The sequence below is a fragment of the Parambassis ranga genome, chromosome 1 (genome assembly GCF_900634625.1).
Source record: "Parambassis ranga chromosome 1, fParRan2.1, whole genome shotgun sequence".
Lineage (NCBI taxonomy): Eukaryota > Metazoa > Chordata > Actinopteri > Ambassidae > Parambassis > Parambassis ranga.
The window spans coordinates 3,318,960-3,339,366 of record NC_041022.1 but is presented as its reverse complement, the minus strand read 5'-3'; the positions used below and the strand labels follow the sequence as shown (position 1 = coordinate 3,339,366).

General features: G+C 46.1%; 2 protein-coding genes across 7 annotated transcripts in view; both read right to left on the bottom strand.

Moving 5' to 3' along the window:
* LOC114449295 (regulating synaptic membrane exocytosis protein 1-like) overlaps positions 1-13,516 on the bottom strand; it is a 58,681-nt gene extending 45,165 nt beyond the window's left edge. For all 6 annotated transcript variants that reach the window (XM_028427241.1, XM_028429540.1, XM_028430285.1 and 3 more), the window contains exons 1-2: positions 13,350-13,516; positions 1,114-1,327 (exon numbers count right to left, since the gene is read on the bottom strand). In XM_028427241.1, coding sequence (XP_028283042.1) covers positions 1,114-1,327; positions 13,350-13,516 — 381 coding nt within the window. The remainder of the gene's footprint in view (positions 1-1,113; positions 1,328-13,349) is intronic.
* Positions 13,517-16,194: 2,678 nt separating this feature from the next.
* Positions 16,195-19,522, bottom strand: krt97 (keratin 97). Its single transcript, XM_028399464.1, has 8 exons — positions 19,093-19,522; positions 18,729-18,811; positions 18,353-18,509; positions 17,537-17,701; positions 17,321-17,446; positions 16,907-17,127; positions 16,783-16,820; positions 16,195-16,706 (listed from the first exon to the last, which is right to left on the bottom strand). Exons 1-8 carry the CDS (start codon positions 19,480-19,482, stop codon positions 16,600-16,602), a joined length of 1,287 nt encoding a protein of 428 aa, XP_028255265.1. The 5' UTR covers positions 19,483-19,522; the 3' UTR covers positions 16,195-16,599.
* Between the last annotated feature and the right edge of the window lie 885 nt (positions 19,523-20,407).

Genomic DNA, 20,407 nt, shown 5'->3' with positions numbered 1-20,407 from the left:
TCGTCATGATGGCAGAAAATAAGATTTCTTTATAATAAAAAAAAAAAGCACTTCATGTGTGTTTTCGGACAAATCGTCATTTCTACCTAAGCCCTTACCCTGTTTTTTTAATGCCCTACATTCACCTGTAGTTTATAATATTTAACCCAATCTGCAAATGACAGCGAAACCTAACAGTGAGTAAAAAGTGTCAGGATGACTCAAACTCTGGAATCCTGAGTGAAGGTCTGCTAACTTCCTTTGTCCAATACTTAAAACAGCCTACATTAACATCAGTACTAATATAAGCTGCCCATTCATAAGCTAATTAGCAAATGCCAACATTCATGCTAGCACTGAATTTATTGTCCACTGATGTTGATGAAGATTCTCAGTCATCCAGGTCATAATACGTAGAGAAGATTGAAGCAAGGCGTCTGGAGTTTTCTTGAAGACGTTTCGCTGCTCATCCAAACGGCTTCATCAGTTCTAACTGTTTTTAACTGTGGTGGGGGACTGGGTTAGAACTGATGAAGCTGCTTGGATAGCAGTGAAACGTCCAGACACCTTGCTTCAATCTTCTCTACGAATTGTCCACTGATCTTTAGCATACTGTGAATCTGGTAGCATACGAACATTAGCTCCAAAATTGTCCAGAATCATTGGGAGCGCCTCTTTCTGTCTGTAACTGTGAGCAGCAAATCTCTTCTACAACGCCAGGTCGGAGCACATTTGTTAGCCACAACTGACGTTTTAGATAAAAATCTTCCTCTCACTTTCCTGGACATGTTGCTTGAGACGAGCAGTACTACTACAGACATGCTTATTGATGGCTGCAGTGCAGAGACACAGGACAACACAGATGCTGTAGTTTTTATGTTCTAGTGAGCTATAGTGTATATAACCATTCCACCACACCACTTCAAACCAGGCCTGAGGGGTGCCAAGCCATTCCTCCCACACGCTTTGTTCTCACCAAAGTGTGATCAGGAAGCCAAAAGAAAAGCAGACGGCAGCAAGCACACAGAAGCCGAATGTGCATCATCATACAGCGGGAATGAGGTGAGTGTGAGGAGGAAGAAGAAGAGGAGGAGGAGGAGGAGGAGGAGGGAGGTCAGAGTTCACGTTTCTCACATTGTTGGAGCGCAGAGAGACCCGCCCTCCACAGCGGGCGCAGAATTTGGTCTGGCAGTAGGAGCAGAGGTGGCCGCAGCCGTCTGCAAACTTGGTCTTGCGGCAGATACCGCAGGTGGGCGCGTCGTCCTTCTGCTGGGTCTGCTGACGCCGCGTCTCGGCCCCGATGCGACGCACCTCCTGTTTGTAGCTCTCGAACTGCTGGTGCAGTTTTCTAAAGGGGGAGACAGAAGGAGGACAATTGTCCATTAGTGGGACGTCAGTTTATAAAAAAAAAACAAGCAAGCACAGAGGAAAGGTGTGAAAACTGAATAATTTCTGTTATGAATAATGCCACGTAATGCATGTACGTTTGTGAACGTCTCAGTCAGAGCAAAATAACTGCCAATTATAGCACCACTTGAAAGGTCCCTTTCAAAAAAAAAAAACCAGCATCCATGCAATTAAATGAAAGTTGAGCTCAGTTTCGCGCTCCATGGCTCACAGCCTTTGCTTCCCAGGACGTCTGTGATGGAAATAACTCGAGTGTGAATTGCAAATCAGGCCATGTGAAAACACCCACATTGTTGTCTCAACAGAACTGTCAAAGGAATTCTGCATTAGTAGAGCGCGGTTCGTGTATATGAGACCCAGACACTTTAATTACTTCACCGAGAGAGAGAGAGGTGGACAGGAAGTAGATGGCTTCGTTTGCAGATTTGCAGCTAATTTACCCAAAACAAACTCCAGCAAGCTGAGATCTGCCAATAAATCACAAAATTTCACCAAAGTGTTTGACCTCAAATAACCTCCAAGTCCAAACAGCAGTCCACAAAACCCATTCAGTCTGATTACCTGTGTCTCTGGAAAGCAGACATGTCTTCCTGTGCGTAGTGGTGCTCAGCTGCTGGGTAGGAAACGGGTCGAACACATGACACCTGATCCGCCGTCAGCAGCCTTTTCTGATACGAACACCTAAACGTATAACGATCCTCCACCATGGCACACACACACACAGACGTCCAGGAACAAAGCTGCCCTCAACAGTGTACAAGAATGTCTGGAAAAACGTCCATCAAGCCATCCAAAAATAAATCCTAAGCAGGAAACGAGGAGCCTCTCTGGATCATTTCTAGTGCGTCTGTGGCTCGTGGTGCTGCAGCAGCAGACTGCCTCCATGCACAGTTGGAACGGGGAGGTGGCGGACTGCTAGGGACACGTCTTGGCCAATCAGTTGGCACGAAGAATGGTTGGAACAGGGACAGCAAGTGATGTGACGTGGAGATGTAACTGTAAGATTATATAACCTAATGAATAGAAATGATTGTAAAAGATCGTCAATTATCGTCATCTGTTTTGTGACTTTACCTCTGAACCACTTTTAAAGCAGCACCAGGACAGTGTATGAAGATAAGAATTTAATTTGCACACATATTTTTCCTCTCAGACATTCTGCCACATGCTTTGATTTAACCTGAAATCGCTGATAAATGGATCTAAACATACACTGTATCTCAGATAGGGGGGAAAAAAAACATGACACCACCACAGCAGTGACGTCACAAACAATGACCTCTGACCCCGAGGAGCCATCTATCTTGCCAGTGGTAACCCAGGGGCTGAGCCAAGCCCAGGCACCATGGGAACAGCTGTCAGAAACAGAGGGTGCGCTGCCGGTTGTCGTGGCAACGTGGTGGCATCAAGCACTGGGTGTCAGCGGGTGTCAGTGCACCAGCTGTTCCTGTTCTTAGAACCACCGTTTCATCAGTCTTTTTTTTTTTTTTTTACGGCTTCCACACATTCGGCAGACACGCACTGTTAAAGCTGTGCGAGTAATGTAAAAATAAATCGGTGTTCTCAGCCTGAATCACAAGACCGAGTGAGGAGACTCTCATCCGGCTTATCTGTACCACAGTCTAATGTCAGAGACAGTTTTCTGTCCACAGGAAATGACTGAACTCAAACGCCTCTCATAAGCAGCAGAAAGTTAGTGAAATCAGGTATTAGCTGCTAAAACACTTGTGTCACCACAACAACGGAAGACACGCCACTGACAAATGACAGCCTCTGTAGATACAGACCACAAAAAATAATTGTAAGAGTAAGATGTTATTGCTCCGTTTAGGTCTCCACCAGCTTGTGGGTGGCTCTCTGATGGCTAAACTCCTTAATAAATAAAAGACAGAGGTGCTAAGAATGTAGCATCCTGAGGGTTTATGGGAAACATTCATACACCCAACTCATGATGGACTCTAGTTCGGGTTCCCTGATTCCCAGGTCCCCTTTAACCTTTAAATAGTTTGGGTCTTGTTACCACATTACAGCCATGATACCATCTATATCAATCCAAAGCCAGGGCAGAGAGGTTACACATAATGACTAGCATCAATTTAAACCACAACTTCCATTCTGAGCTCTTCATCCATCTCTAGTTTTAGCTTTGTTTGACACAAGAAGACATGAAACTCTGCACGTGTGAAACAGTGAAGTGAGAAGTCTCTCAGAAAACTGGCACTTAAGCGCTACAAATGTGACGCTAACGGACTGAAACCAAACCGGGGCCCTCGAATTATGTCCCACAAAAACCGAGAGAGACCAAAATGTTCCACAAAGCTTCAGAATCAGGTAAACGTCAGCTACATGGTGGACCTTGTGCTGAGCGGTCCATCTCACACACACACACAGAGCATCCTTTACTTTCTTTAGCACCCTCAGTCTTCTGCAAGGCGTCACCAAGAATCAGCTGAGGAGACAGAAATAGTACAGCTCCACACACACACACACACAGTTTTCCCCTCTTCATCCTTGGGCAATGTATTCATAGCGGTGCTAATTAACAACTCAACACCAATGACTGGTGAAGAGAGTGAAGACACAGGAGGGAGAGATGGAGGGGAGGGGAGGGGGAGTCCTTGGACTTGCTGAGCTGAATCCTGTATGTGAGGCCTGAGGCGAAGGCAAACCCACACATGTGTATTTGTGGGGTTTCTGTCTGTGTCATTGTTTGAATGTGTGTGTGTGTGTGTGTGTGAGTACTGGCCTGTTTTGACAGGGCTAAAGCTGGGCTAACCCACATCTGGCTCTCTGTCCCTGCTGGGCCGTGGTGCTGACCTACAGAGAGGAGACAGTTCAGCTGGTTCACACCAGTCTGACCCCTCCGGTCGCTGTCATCCACGACCACATGCTAACAGTGTTATATAGTAACACACAGAGGTTACTACCATCTGTAATGAGGACTGCAGTGGATTACAGCGATGTATGCTAAGACAAAGTTGTGTCTATATTTTGGTCCTGGTGCTGATCCGGACACATTAGCTTACTGTTGGCTTCTGCTTCACTTTTAACATGGCGAACAGATTATGTAGTGGACTATCAAAGCCGTGATTTTGGTCTGTGTTTCATAGACCAATGGAATTGAGTCCACGGTGTACTGTAGTTAAATGAATCCAGCAGTTTCCCAGGATCCACCTGATGCACCCAGGATTTGTTGGTCACAGGTGGAAGAGCCTTTAAAATGGGACAGCTGTCTTCAGCTTAGAACACGTTAGGTAAATTTAGGAGGAGAAATAACCAAAAAGTGCGGCTGATGGAGCTGGAGACAAGAAAAGACGGCAGGCATGTTGACACAAGTTGTGAGGAGACAGGGAAAAGGAGGACAGGGAGGACAGGGAGGACAGGGAGGTGGTGTGATCAGAAGAGGAAATGAAAGAGAGCAGACACAGGCAGGCAGAGGGTGGGGTACAAAAAACATGACAGGAAGAAGAGGTGAGGAGTGTGCGATCCTCAGACTCCCAGAAGTCTTCCCATCTCAGAGGTGGATCGACAAACTGCTGTCTACAGGGAGGAGGAGGAGGAAGGAGAAGGAAGGAGGACAAGCAAAGGGATGAACAAAAAGAGCCAAGACCGGAAACAAGCGTGGGCCAGAGACCAGCAGAGGAGAGGAGCCGATGCATCCGGAGCCTCTCTATAAATACCACTAGAGGAGAGGGGTGGATGATGGAAAGAGGAAGAGGAGGAAGAGGATGGGAAAACAACAGAGCATCAACATTTAACTAGAAAACAAAATGATGTCCTCACATTCCTGCTGAAGAAGAAGTCAGACCACCGGGAGAGAGAAGAGCAACAGATGGAGCTTCTGAGTGCAAACATCTTCTCTGTTCTCTTGTTTGCCTGCTATGACGACTTTTACATATTTGGCTCCCTCCGCTGTTGAAAGGCTATAAAGCGTCATAATGCTAGCCGAAATAAAGCACCCAGATGGCCCCTGTGTGTCTATCTATAGGGCGGCGGTTTTCTCAAACAACCGGCTCGATGGGGTTTGATTCCCAGCTGTCCTTCTCTCAAAGATCCACCTCTCCTCAGAAACACAAACCCGAGAGTTTAACACACAGATTCAGAGCAGCCTGTTCAAAACTCCGCCTCTGGTATGATCAGTCAAAACCCCAGAGTGAATTCTAGAACATAATGTGTATACAGAAACATTCATTTTGGAACTAAGGTTTCATTTTGCATGTTATGTCTACACATTTTAACCCTTTGTGTGTCTTTTAAGGGCATTAAACGACCTGAGGTCTTAATGAAGACACAACATGACTTGCAGTGGAGTTTATTTTAACTCCTCCCTCGTGTGAAACAAAAATATTTTAGGCTAACAAATGCACAGTGAGAAATGACGAAAGTATTAAAAGCATGGTGACAACAGCCAGGAGTAAAGCATGAAATCAATTATCCACCTGTATTCTACATTTATCAGCAGCATGTGAGGTTTGACTGAAGCTCTTTCATGTCTTCTTGTCTTCTTCTTCTTTAACGCTTTAATGGGTCCAAACTAAAGAAGAAAAAGGAAAGAGCAGCTCCAGCTGGTAATCTTTACTAAGCAGCGTCTCATATTTGCATAATGGTGGGACAGAGAGGGACTTTCATTAGTTTCTTTTGGTCATATTCCTAAAAGTTTTCCTAGCGCATTTAGATGACTCGAGACCAGCTGTTATGGCCATTGCATGACACACTGTGCGACGTGAACCTGATAAACTTTGCTATGACGTCAAGTTTGATGCGTGCAGATTGTACGATGACCATTCACTGAATCGCAGGCGATCACAGGTTACGACGTACATCAACATGCGATGATGAGGAGGATGTGGAGACTGTGAGACAGTCGTCCTAAATTTCTGACACCACTAAAATTTAACCTCAGATTATCTTTGGTCGCAAGATGCTGGTTGTTGAACCTGCCTCACAGTGCAACGACCAAAGACATCTTCATGATTCTTCTACGATGCTCGTCTTTCGTCTGCGGCGGCCCAAAGTCGCACAGTGTTAACCGGACATAACACGACGGGATGTTTTGGAGCAGATGTTCCTCAAAAACACTTTATGTTTTATCAAATCATGTTAGAAATCTTTACAAAATACAACCTAAACTCTACAACTGCAGTTCCTCCAGTGTCCACTTGAGGCTTGCTCCAACAGTGAGTCAATCCCCATCCACCACCATGTTAATACGTCCAGCTTTACGGCAGAAGACAAATCTCAAAGCTGTTCTGTGCAACATTTTCCACATTTGTATATCCACCTTCCTCACAGAGAATGGGATCCTAAATTTAGAAATATTAGGAGCTTTAATGACTTTATGAGCTGATGGTGTGTGGTCAGGCTACAGCAGCCCCTCCCAATGCCAGCGCTCAGATGTTGATAACTCTTTTATCGATGTTGTGAGTGTTCAGCCATATTTATGGAGCATAGTGCTTTTTTGGCATCGACTCCTCGGCACGTCTCTCTCTCTCCTCTCCACCTGCATTTTCTCTCTTTCCCATTTATCCCCTTATAACTTGCCCTCCATTTCCTTTATGTCTTTCCCTCTCATCTCTCATATCGAAGCCCAGTAATTGATAAAAATGGTTTCTTCCACTTCACCCTGTGTATCTACTTTACATTGCATTGCCCCCATTGACTTCCTTCTTTAAAACACAAATCAGCAGCAGAGGCCTCTGACCTCACACAGCCTGCTGGATGACGTGTAAGCCACAACTCCAGTTGTTGGAGTAATTATGGACGACCTCTAATCCCCTCGTTCTATCCCAGCAGCCACTCCTCTGTCTCACACACACACACACACACACCCTCTTATTGTTGTTATTGCTCTGTTCCTCCTCCATGATCCATGCTTGATTTCTTGTATCCACCTCCCCAGTATTACTGCGTATATTATACAGATGAATAAAATTCTATGAAGAAGACATCTGCATAAATATGATGAGCTGCAAGTGCTCGCAAACATGAGCTGTGAGTAGAAGTGTTTTTATTGGACCTATCTGGGACCGGTCCAGTGCTTTGTGAGTCTGCTACTTGTCTGCAGTGTTGATAGTTAGTTGGAAATAGTTTACTTTTGATCGTCCCGATCATATGATTCCTTAGCTCTTTGTTGATTATTATTAGCACCGCAGCGTCCGTCACTTTTTGTAGTCCCCCGGAAACATCTACCTCAGGTTTTCTTTGTGTTGTAATCATTTGAAGCGCTCTGTTATCAGACTGATGAAGATGTTTTCTTAACCTGCAATGCTTTGAGCTCTCTCAGCCTTGGTGACCATCATACATACAGCTACATAAATCTAATGGACAACACATACCTCACACAGAAACACCAGAATGAGATGTCTTTGATCGTGGCTCTAAATCGGTGGTCTTACGTCGCACTGTGAGACAGGTTCCACGACGGCCGGTGTCAGCGTCTTATGACCAAAGACAAGCTGAGATAAAATTCTAGCGACGTCAGAAATTTAGGATGACTGTCTCACAGTGTGACAGCTGCTACGACCTGTCAGTCCGCATCCACGTCATCCTCCTCCTCCTTGCATGTTGATGTACGACGTAACTTGCGATCGCCTGCGATTCAGTGATTGGTCATCGTACAATCTGCATGCGTCAAACTTGACGTCGTACCAAAGTTCATTGGATTCACGTCGCATAGTGTGTCATGCAATGGCCTTATAAGATCGCTAAAAATCGCACACTGTAGAAAGGCCATAAGTCAAGAACTTTTCACCATGAGCTTCTTCTTCTGGCAAAATGAGGAACCTCACTCACCACATGGGAAATTATGGGCTGCATGGAGCAGCAGTGATATCAAGTACAGGTGTGTCCTCTGCTCTGTGATGTGACATGATGGAGCGATGGCTCTGCTGTTTGATTTGTTATTTAAGTAAGCATGCAGAGAAGCGCTGTGTGTGTTTGTCTCCACTCATGAGACAATCCCCTCACTTCCTCTGACCGCAAACACAGATGGAGGCAGAGGGAGATGGTGGAGAGCCTGGTCAGGCCGAGCAGAATGCATTCTCATTAAACTTTAATGTTGGGGAGGTCTGGGAGCACTAAAGAGGCAACTCACTCCCGACACACTCACTCAAGAGTCCCACCCAGACAGACACACTGAGCCACCGTCTCTGCCTCTGTCAGCCTGAGAGGCCAAAGCTGCTGCTCTGTCACAGTTTGTCCCCAAAGTCTGTGCTGTTACAGCAGCTAATGATTAACCACATCACAGCTGCATCAACACACAGACACAAGGCTGGTTCCCAAACGCACAAGATAGTAAAGTCAGCTGCTGGACTACAGGCTGCAAAGAATATAGAGATGAGGTCGAAGATCCTTCTATTCATTACAGTTTTGTGTACACACACACACACACACACACATCAGCTTCTATTCCTCCAGGTGTTACCGACACACCCGACTGCCTCTGAGTTCTTTTAATTAAGAGAAGTGTGAGGATACAATAAAGCAAACTCTCACACATAAGAAGCACATGGATTCACAGAGTCTCCAGCTGGCTGCAAAGCAACAGGACAAACTGTACAGTAACACTGTCTGTGTGCTTTCCTTCTGCAGGCTGAGAAAACAGCAACACCATCTGGACATGAGGAGGTGACGGGGTGTCGGCATGTGTGTGTGTGTGTGTGAGAGAGAGAGAAGAAGTACAGGAGCCTGTATGTCTCCACTGTGAAGTAAGAATGAATGTGCACACATGCTTCTGTGTGTGCGTTAACACACACACACACACACACAAAACCAGTCCATGTTGAAATGAGCAAAATCCACCATCAGGCCAAAACTAAGCAGGTTAACAAGGAAAATAGAAGGTTCGGAGCATCCACAGCAGCCAGTGAACTGAATACTTAAATATTTCAGGAACTGCTTCCAAGTGTGTGCTATTTTCAGACCTGATCCATAATTCAACATTAGCATTTTTCTCCCAGAAACCTTGAAACTCTAAAGTCTGCTCAGAAAAGGTTTGGTTTTATTTCAGCTGAAGGACGCCGAGTTGAGTCAGCTGGGAATAGTTTGTCTTTACTGTGCAGCCTGACATAATATTAGATCTTTGCTGTGCAGAAGCCAGACACATTAACACAAAGAGAAGTACTAAACATGCTTCTTCTACGACAAGAAGCACCGCTTCGAGCTAATTTCATTTTCTGATCTGTTGTCTGATGACAGGGGACAGTTTTCACTGTCGGGTCTGACCAGTTTTTGAATCATGGAGCACTTTTAACTCTAAGATGTTATTATTTAGCTAAGAGGTCAAAGGTCACTACAGCTGTCTCCCAGTACAGGGGCAGCATCCCTGACATTTGGAGTTGTAGATCGCATCAGTTTTGTCCCATAGTGGTGAATGATTAATCAGTTTCTGCACTACTAATAAAGCTGACAGTATTTTTAAATTAATGTTAGCACTGCTAATATTAGCCTATAATCACAGGGATATGGACCAGTCTTACACGGAGGAGTTTTACAGACTACACAATTAAACACAATGAGTAACTGTTGTTGTGAGCTGAAATGAGCCGCGGCGGATTGTGACTGTTTGGGAATTGACAGCTGTTACATGACCTATCTTATCTATTGTTATTATGTAAATACTGTATGTTGTTCAGTGCAGCTTTAGAGAGATAAAAATCCAGCTGAAACCAAACTGCACACATCAGAACAGAAGTCAAACTCTCCCCCCCCGAAGCCTGCAGACTGCTCTCTGCTTTGACCTTCTCTCCAACTACAATTGACCTCTTGGACAGTAGCAGGCGTATCAGGCAGCCGGCAGGGAGGAGGGTATCGCTGCCCCCTCCATGCACCCTGCAGCCTGCAGCCTTGGGGAGCCCTGGTACAGAGAGATTAGCCCTGTGTGTGTGTGTGTGTGTGTGGGACCACTTGCAGAAACCCTTCCCATTCTTTCAGTCAGTCCCACTCCCCCTTTTCCCTCTCCTTCCTCTGCTCTAATCCTTAAAACCTCTAAATCCTCCCTCTTCTCCCTCCTTCTGTGCCCCGAGTCTGATTTCTTCTTCTGTCCATCTGGTGTCAACAAACACTCTGCACCTCGTACAGAAGAAGTAAAACAAAGCTAAAGCCAGATGTGCAATTCAAGGATTTCACTACTACTACTACTAGTAATAATGTCCTAACACCTCTCCAACCCTAGGCCTTCAGCTGTGCATCCATGTCTACAATCTCTCTCCATCAATAGGGAGGGAGAAGACTTCCTGTTGTTGTTTTTGTTTGTAACGTCACTGAGATGTTGGTCGCCGCTGCCTTCAGCACTTCACTTCACTCACTCCTCCCCTCCGCTCCGCTCACACACATCCTCTGGATTAGGAAGTCAATGGAGGTTTAGCAAGTCAATGGATGGAGTCTGCAGTGTATTAGATAAGACAGAGCCAATCAGAGGAGGGAGGCCCAGGTGCCGGCTTCTCACTGCCTATTAGCGCAGAAGCAGGTGTCCTGGCTCAGCGGAAGGTCGAGGACGTGTCGGTTTCTGTCACGCTGGAGGTTACAGCCGTGACAGATAAAGTCCTGTATCAGTATGACCTTATCACTGCCAGCTGCTCCATTCTCAGGGTGGGCAGTGCTGACCAGGTGGAACAGTCCACAGAGGACTCAGTGTACTCTTTGGATGCGGAACATCCTGTATTTTAGCCTCTGTATATTTCAGATATAAAAATAAAATAAATTATATATAGTATTTGAACATCTTTACCAGACTCTTTGGAATTTTGTTAACCTGACATGTCAGACAGTATCCGGCAGAGCCACCATGGAGGTCCTGTTAGGACAGCTGGTTCATGCTTCCAGGGTGTCAGAGCAGTTAGCATTTTAGGCCAAGCGCTGATTGGCTCATGCATACGGGTAATCATGACCTAAACTGGCAGTAATGATACTGAGTTCAACTCCTCTTGGTGAGGATTAGTCTGAGAGGCCAAATCAGGTGAACAGGGTGGAACCTCTCTGCTTTAAACCCAGGCCCCGGACTTACAGTATCGATCACCCCTCACTGATTTGGTTACAGGGAAGCTTTGCATTCATGTATGATTAACATGTGTGTAAATGAACAGTGTCTCCTCTGTCTGCAGAGCTGCTGCTGCTGCTGCTGGTCCCCGGCAGGGACAGCTGCTGGAGTCTCTGTCTGCAGCGTCCACAAACATTTGACAGGACACCTTTGGTCCACACATGGACAGAGGAGAAGAGCTGGATCCAGACTCCATGATCCCCAAAAGAAACAGGAAGAGACAGACGCAGCACAGAGTCTGTGACTGTGAGGACACAGACACGGACACAGTCTGTAGTTTAACCTCACTGTAATGACTCTGATCAGCTGTTTGGAGCAGCAACAAAGCAATGCATTCTGGGAGTTGCAGTTTGGAGGACCACAGCTCTGTGTTTCCTCTGCTTCAGGTTGGTCCTAGTGACTGTGGAAGGCGTTTCTGATGGAAATGTGTGTGCATTCATTCCTTGATGTTTCAGCTGGCTCATTCACTTTGAAACATATAAGTCATCTTTGGACAAATAACTCTTTTTCTCTATCTCTGCACATTTCTTCCTTTTAACACAAACTATACTGGTAAAGCTCATTATTCTGTTCTAGCTGCATCATGCTCAAAAAAGCTTTCATGACATAGCTTTGCATGTCATGAAAGCTTTCTTCTGTCCTCTCATTGATTCCTCTGTCATGTGTGCCTCAGCAGCCACTACCTGCACATTTCTCTAAAATCAGATTTGTCCTTTTGTCCATGGCGTTCTGGCTCCCATTAATGATTAGCCAGATGATGAAGCCATTATTGACTGAACCTGCTGCCTGCCTGCCTCATGGAACATTAAATACATCACTTCCTCTCCAGGGACCCTCTACGTTGGCCCTTACCACGCTTCCCCTTCAGGCTGCAGTCAGGAAATGAAAACAGCCATTACCCAGAGTGCTACAGCAGATGCAGCACCTGAAAGAGCAGCAGCAGCAGCAGCAGCACCAGCCTTCTTTCAGGGACTCCTCCTCAGATTAGCATGTGCTCTGCGTGGTGCTTCAGACTGTGTTGGGAACCCCTAAGGTGCCAAACTGCAATGCAAGCAGAGACTTTATGAGATGCACTTGGAGCACCCCCCAGCCTCCGCTCTGACATTTCCTCGTGTGTTTAAAGCTGTCATTTCCCATGATGCTCATTTAGTGTGGTGCAGCTTCCTCCTCCTTATTCTCACGCTGGTCTCAGCACCAGCAGACGGATTGATCATCACACAGAGCGTTTGAAAACGCGCTACTATCATCTCTTATCGTGTCCGGTTCAGGGCCTGCTAAGACTGCCAACCACACCCCATCTCCATCCCTCCGCACACAACACGCCGCCTCGGAGCCGTCCATCTGCCGCGGGCTCATAACCTGAGCTATAATGTCATTGTCGTTCCCAATATTATCAAAGCGACACACACGCAAAGATGGACGCGCACACTGAGCAGTAGCCCCCGCTGATGGAAGCGCACTCCAGCCCGCATCTCATGCGTGCGTAAAAAGGGAACCGGAGCGGAGCGGAGCGGGGTGTGTGAGCGGAGGGATGGGGCGCAGTCCCCATTGATGAAAACGAGTGGGTGAAGGTTGGATAATGCTATGATTCATCCCCCCTCACTCCCCCCTCCTCACCAGCACCGTCACACCCCGTCCTCACAGCACTCTGCACCTGTAACACGGCTGACCCTGCTTCGGGTCATCTCCTCTGACTGTGTATTGTTTTAATTGATCGATCCTCGGAGGCTGCCAGCTGATGGACCTCTGTCATGAACACACCCGGAGCTGCTGCTGCTGCTGCTGCTGCTCCCTCCGCCTTTGGAGCAGCAGCAGCAGCAGCTCCTCTTTAGAATGGAAGTGGAGGAGATGGGAGCGCAGCTCGTGATGGGCAGCTCGTCTTTCTACCGGAACTTTACCACGGAAAATGAGAAAATGTTGCGCTTACTTTAGCATGGCTTGTTCTTTCTCCTCTTCCTCCTTTTGCCGAGCCATCACTGCCATGATGATCTTCCTCTCCTCCTCGGTGAGGTGGCTGAGGTCCGGCAGATCCGGCATGGATGGCGGCACGGTGGGTGGGCGAGGGCCGCCCTGGGGCCCCACCGAAGCGGACATCTTTTCGACCACCACCACCACCCCACCACCACCACCACCTCCTCCTCCTCCTCCTCCTTCTCCCCCTCGGCGTGTCGTTTCGGCTGACAGGTTCCCCAAAGCGTTCCCGAGCCACACCTCACGACATGGTCCGCGGGCAGAGCGACAGCTGCAGCGGCGGCCGCAGCTCTGGCGAATAGTGCGAGCCGGTCATGGTTGCAGGCACCCTCGGTTGTGCTTTTGTTTGCCCTCCCTCTCTCTCTGGGTGTTTTCTCGCACCACGCTCTCGTCGACGTCGTTCCCCCCCACCCCCCGCCGGCCCTCCTCTCCCCTCCACCACCACCACCACCGCCCGGATTCACGGGGAGCCCATCGCGCTGTGTGTCTTTCTTTTCACGCCGGGGAGCCGAGTTGAAGGTTCAGGCGGCTGGTCCGTGGTTCCTCCGCCGTCGTCGGACTGGAGCTGGATGCTGGGGCGGTGAAGGCGGAGTCCGTGCTGCTCTCTCTCTCTCTCTCTCTCTCTCTCTCTCTCTCCCCCCTCTCTCGCTTACTCATGTGAGAATGGGGTCCTCACCGTCCTCACACACATCCTGGTGGTTTTATCTCCCACACACACACACACACGCGCGCCACACAAAGTTCTGAGTGCACAAAAGCGCCTCAGCCTTAATTGCTCCTTCTCGCGATACTTGGTTTGTATAGTTTTATATTTAATCCCATTTAATAATCCCGTTTTATTCATGAATGTAGCGCAGGTCACGTGTTTCAGTCCGTTTCAGCACCACGGAGAGCGGCTGCTCTGATCAGTGCTGCATTATTCATTGATTGATTGATTGATTGATTGATTGATTGATCAGTTTCCAGGTCTGTGTGTGTTCTGTTTGTATAATTTGTGTCACCTTAAAACTTATTGGATCTTTTTTCCTCTAACTAGATGTAACCGTGTGTCTCTGTAAACTTTGCAGAGCTGTGGTTCATCTCTGAGAGGTCGAACCCTGCTCCATCAAACAGCTGCTGTCCAATAACAAACTCAGTCTGAGCTACTACAGGCCATCCCCACCTCCTCCTCCTCCTCCCTCCCTCCCCCCTCTCCTCTTTTTGCATTCAGATCCAGACTCCCAGGCTTCACCGATCCGGAGTTGGCACCGGTTCCTCCCCTATGACGTAATGCCGGGTGAGTGGCTGAGTCCATCCAGCAGATGGCATTAACCCTAACTTCTTCTTCTGCTGCTGCTGCTGCTGAGGATGCTGTGCCAACCTCCGTCCAGTGACGTCACCGCGGAGGTGACTGTACCGCGGTGACGTCAGCTTCCCGTGGTGCAGGATTTTGTCATCATTTAGGTCGTGACTAGGGACCACCAGCACTGAGTGACAGAGAGTCGTGCAGGTCTTTGCTGCAGCCCTCAAGACTACAAATAAACACACACACACACACACACACACTTTGGATCAGTTGACTCTGATATATATCGAAAGAATGAAGTTGAAGTTTTTGAAAAAAACTTTCATTAACACATTTACAGAAACAAAGAAGTATTGAGGTTTATAGTTCAAACTTCATTTCTAAAGACACACATATCTAACCACCTTGAACCCAAATCTGCATTCAAAGATTTTTTTCCACTTTCCTTTATTTGAAAAATAAAACAGGAAAAAACAACATTCAGTTTTTTAAACAAGCCCTTACTTAGTCAATATTATTATTTTATTCATTCCTTCTCTCTCTTCCCATACAATAAGTTACATGTGTTATTTGTTCATTTGTTGCAGACCAGATATAATGAAAAGTGGTATTAATGCTGCCTGTTTGTTTGCAGCTTATCAAAATCAATTATAATGACAAAAATTAATCAATAACCGACAGAGAATATTTGCTCTGGTTAAACTGCTGCTGTACACAAACAAACAAGCCGATATCTTTATGACTATAAATAAATGGAAGTCAGAGTTTACAGCCATCATCATCATCAGCCGTGAATATACTGACATCTAGCGGACAGATGTGAGCACTGCATGATGGGGCTTATTCCCTGCTCCACAGAGGCGCTGCTTTGCATTCATGTGGGAGGAGAGTGACAGAAAATGAGACAAATTTAGTCAGCTTCTGGAAAGAAGAGGCTGAATGTATTAACAATAATTATTTTAATAATAATTTAATATTAATTTTTTATTATTATTAATAATAATTATTTCTTCAAACCAATTTTCCAGAATTGTGAGTTTACAAAAGTCCAAAAAAAAAAGGAGAGAGATGTAGGCTACTGAAGTTACCATGCTAACTAGCTAGCTGCAGACCGTTACTTCCTGTTGTTCCACTTTGAACCGGTAGATCGGCTAGCAAAGCAACTTAGCATCCAGCCTGCACTCAGTCCAACCAAAAACATAAAGAAGTGTATAGAATTAAAACATATAGGGTGCTGCTGGATAACCAAGGTAAACTCAAATTAGCATGCTAACTAGGTAGCCGCCAACCGATACATCATGTGATATCACTTTGAACCAGTCCATTCTGACCCTGAAATGCTGCTGTGATCTTTTAACAGAGAGGCATGGCCTCACTAGTTTGGCTGTTTCTATATTAACCAGCTAGTTTCTAGATTGTTTCTACACTTTTTTTCTTTTCTATTTGCAAACTGATTAGTATCACTGTAGTTTTACAGAGAGCACCACTCAAACAAAACAGAAGCAGGAAGATAAAATAAGAGGAACACTACAACAAGTGTTTATTTTGTTTTAAAACAAAAAGTTGTTCCACAGACACCAGGGATGATGGGAGGTGTAGTCCTTTCTGCATCACAGACGGACATCTTGAAACAATGCACTAAATTTTTCATGTAATTTAACATTCTCACTTCACTCATATAAGTTTGTATGAGGGAAAAAAATCAATTTCTAATCAGTGTCACAGTGCCACCTGCTGTGTGATTGTGGTACTGTTGCTTTTTAGATAAAATCAGAATAAAGATTTTCTGCAGCATCTGCAGTAAAACACGTATTTGGAAGAGAAATAACAGCAGACGTTGTTCTTTCAGGATGCAGGGAGGCCTGTGTTGTTATTATTATTTTTTTAATGTGGTGCAGATTTGTTGGAAAAGCCGTCTTGTCTACTTTTTTAAGACCTCTGTGTTCACGTCCTCTGTACGAGACACCACCTTCCCATCGATGATCTCCTCGATCACCACCTTTGTCCTCTGTGTTTTGACTGGTTCACCTGCAGAGGAAATGAAAACCAGTTTATATCTGGTCTGTGATGTTATCAAAGAGATTCAAACAAGTCAGAAACTTACGTTTTTCCACTTTCACCTCTTTGACTATGACTTCTTTCCTACAGGACAGACAAAAAGAAAGATGCAAAGTTAGCCCTCAGGGAGCTTAAAGCTGACTGCGGCGGATCCATTGCAGCTCACTCACTTCACTTCCTCTCCGTCCAGCAGTCTTCTGTACTCTGCGATCTCCAGCTCCAGCCTGGTTTTGATGTCGAGCAGCGTCTGGTAGTCGTAGGCCTGCCTCTCGATGTCCGCCCTCATCTGGCTGAGCTCGTTCTCCAGACTGTCCACCATGGCCTGGAGCTGGCGCAGCTGCTGGCTGTAGCGGGACTCCGTCTCCGCCAGCGTACCCTCCAAGGCAGATTTCTGCAGGGGAAGGAAACAGGTGAGTGTGTTTTTAAACTGCTGGTTTGCCTGAAGCATGAGAAACCGTGGATGCCGTTAGACAAGGTGACAGGTTTACTGTTGTTTAAATATGTGACTCAGGCAGTAAAACATGTAAGACTCATGGTGTGTTGTGCAGCGTCTGGTTTGTGTGTCTGTGTAGGTCTGTCATTACCAAGCTGTGCTGGGACTGCAGCTCGATCTGCAGGGCCTGCAGGGTCCTCCTGAGCTCGCTGATCTCACTTTTGGAGGACTGAAGAGTCTCTGTGCTGGTGACCACCTGCTTGTTCAGCTCATCAAACTGCAGGACATCAAATCAGATTCATTCCGGTAACCCCGGGGATACAACAGAGTCCTCTTCATGGTCTGTGGCCTTGTGTGCCCGCCTTACCTTGACCTTGTACCAGGCCTCCATTTCCCGGCGGTTCTTTTCAGCCACGCCCTCATACTGAGCTCTGACGTCGTCCAGGATCCTGCTCAGGTCCTCCTGAGGTTTGGCATCCACCTCTACGTTCACAGAGCTGGTGGTCACTTGGCTACGCAGAGCTGCAAGTTCCTATAAATAAAGAAGGGAAACAGCCAAAGGACGCGTGAGATTAAAGAGGGACCACGGGGAAGGAAACAAACCCCGACTCCCACTTTATGACGATGAGCTATATGTTTAAAAAAGCTGGAAAGGGGATGTTATTATCCAAAATAAAAAAAATATATTGTATTAATATAATTTATATTAATTATTATAATTATTATGTATTATTTATATTAATATATTTTTCAAGTAAAATTGTTTAAAATTGTAAATTTACAAAATAATTTTTTTATTTATATATATTATATATATTTATATATATAAAATATTTGGGAATTCTTGTAAATTATAGATTTTTTTTTTGTACTTTTCTTTGAGTTTTTACTCAATATGACTCTCCCCACTGCTCTGGTTCCCCCTTTTTTTTTAACATCTGGCCGTCACATGCCGTCACATTGATCAGGCGTTTGAACAGACTTCGGTATCATCTTGTTGTCATGTGATCTCATGTGGACTCATTGGCTCTTGAAGCTCTTGTTTTATGCTCATTTCAAACTTGCTGACGCTTCAGATTTGACCTGAAACCTGTTTCTGGGTACCAGACCTGAGGAGGCGTGTCCTCCAAGAAGATATTTTTAAATAATGATTCTGTGTGTGGTCCTGTTTTAGGCCTCTCACCTCCTCGTGGTTCTTCTTCAGGTAGACCAGCTCCTCCTTCAGGCCCTCCACCTGCATCTCCAGGTCAGACCGGGTCATGGTCAGCTCGTCCAGGACCTTGCGCAGCCCGGCGATGTCTGACTCCACCGACATGCGCGCTGCCATCTCGTTCTCAAACCTGTAAGACCAAAGGCACCTCCGCATTAAAGACCTGCCTCATTAAAGCAACAACAAATAAAGACAAGGTGACTCTCAGAACCAGCCGGACTGGTTTTACCGCTGAGTCAAACCACATCCCCAATATGTCAAAGTCATTTAATTCCACCACTACCAGCTGCTTCATGGAAACAGTTTAAGGATGGATACAGGGACCAGAACCTCTGGTCTCTCCACTCACTTGATTCTGAAGTCCTCTGCTGCCAGCCTGGCGTTGTCAATCTGCAGCATGAGCCTGGCATTGTCCTGCGTGGCGACGCCGATCTAAAGAAACCAAACACACAACTTACTGACATTTAAAACCTCCACAAAGGACTGATTCAGTGCTGAGGATGTGGGCCGGCTGGGCTTCATTGATCTATTTTATTTACACTTTACATTCCAGAGTAACTGCAGGGAGTGACATCAAAGCTGTGTTCTAGAGGAAGTTAATTTATATGAGGATAGAGGCTTTAAAACGACATATTTATGAAAAAGAAAAAAATCTTTAAAAGCAAACTGACATTTTTCATTTTCATTCCTTATAACTGTCACTGAGAGCTCACCTTCTTGCGCAGGTCTTCAATGATGACCCAGTACTTGCTGTAGTCCTTCACAGAGGGGGTCTTCTTCTCGTACCACTCCCGGATTTGACGCTCCAGCTGCGCATTGGCGGCCTCCAGAGAGCGCACCTTTTGCAGGTACGCTGCCAGGCGGTCGTTGAGGTTCTGCATGGTCCCCTTCTCGTTGCCTGACACGGAGAAGCTGCTGTCGCTTCCACCTTGGAGCGCCGATGACAGGTCGAAGCCGGAGCCCAAGCCGTTGGAGGCGTACGACACCCGGACGTTTCTTCCACCTGCGCCGCCGTAGACGCTCGTACCGCGGCGGGAGGCCGCGGGTGTGGACGCGGAGTACATGGACAGAGAGGATAATCCAGAGCGGACCGCGGAGCTCATGGTGGCTTCTGTGCTGTTGTCAGGTGCTGCTGCTGCGTGGAGGAGCTGGTGCTGAGGCGGCGGGGAGGATGGATTTTATAGCCTGTTCCCTGGAGGCGGGGGCGGAGGCGGCGGAACAGGTAGGAGCGGAGATGCTGCTCCACCATCACAGGTATGAGCGGGGCGGGGCGGGCCGGGCCGGCTGTCCGGGCAAATATCAGTCAAAGGCGGTCAGGTGAGTGGCGCATTGTTCACACGAAACTAAGCCTGACTGATAAATTTAATCTGAGAAGGAAGCAAAACAGCCTAACGTTTTATAGGCAGCAAGAACTGTAGGCTAACTGTAGCATGGCAAGCTAGCTAGCTAGTACAGGCTAGTATAGTTTCTTTAATTGCCCTATTAATATAATTAATAGTATAATATAATAGTCAAATGTGCTGCTTAATAAGACCAAGTGCTTCACTGGTTATTTGAGCAAAAATACTAACAAGCATGTTAGCATTTTGCTCCAATAACCAATATATTGATTGGTGTTATCATGCTAATTGTCTGTTTAGCATGCAGCAGTCTGTTATTTTAGTTTAAATGTGTAGTTTGTGATACAAGTAGTTTGAAAAGAGTTTAAAAAGTCCATTAATTAGCTAACATAACATCACATGATGCCATTAAGTCTCTGTAAGGATGGATGTTAGCTTACTAACCTAAATACAGCTGCATGCTAACCAGCTAGCCGCAGCCCCTACCATTATAATAGGTCTACTACTCATTAGCCACTACTTAGCCACTTTTCCCCCATGCTAACATAACATAACATGCTAACGTTCGATACTGTCTTATAATAATAATATTATTATTATTATATATATCTTAAAATTAGTAATTTGTAAACAATACATAATAGCATTCTCTAAAATGGTGGCTTCTCTCAGCTGCTTAGATACTGAG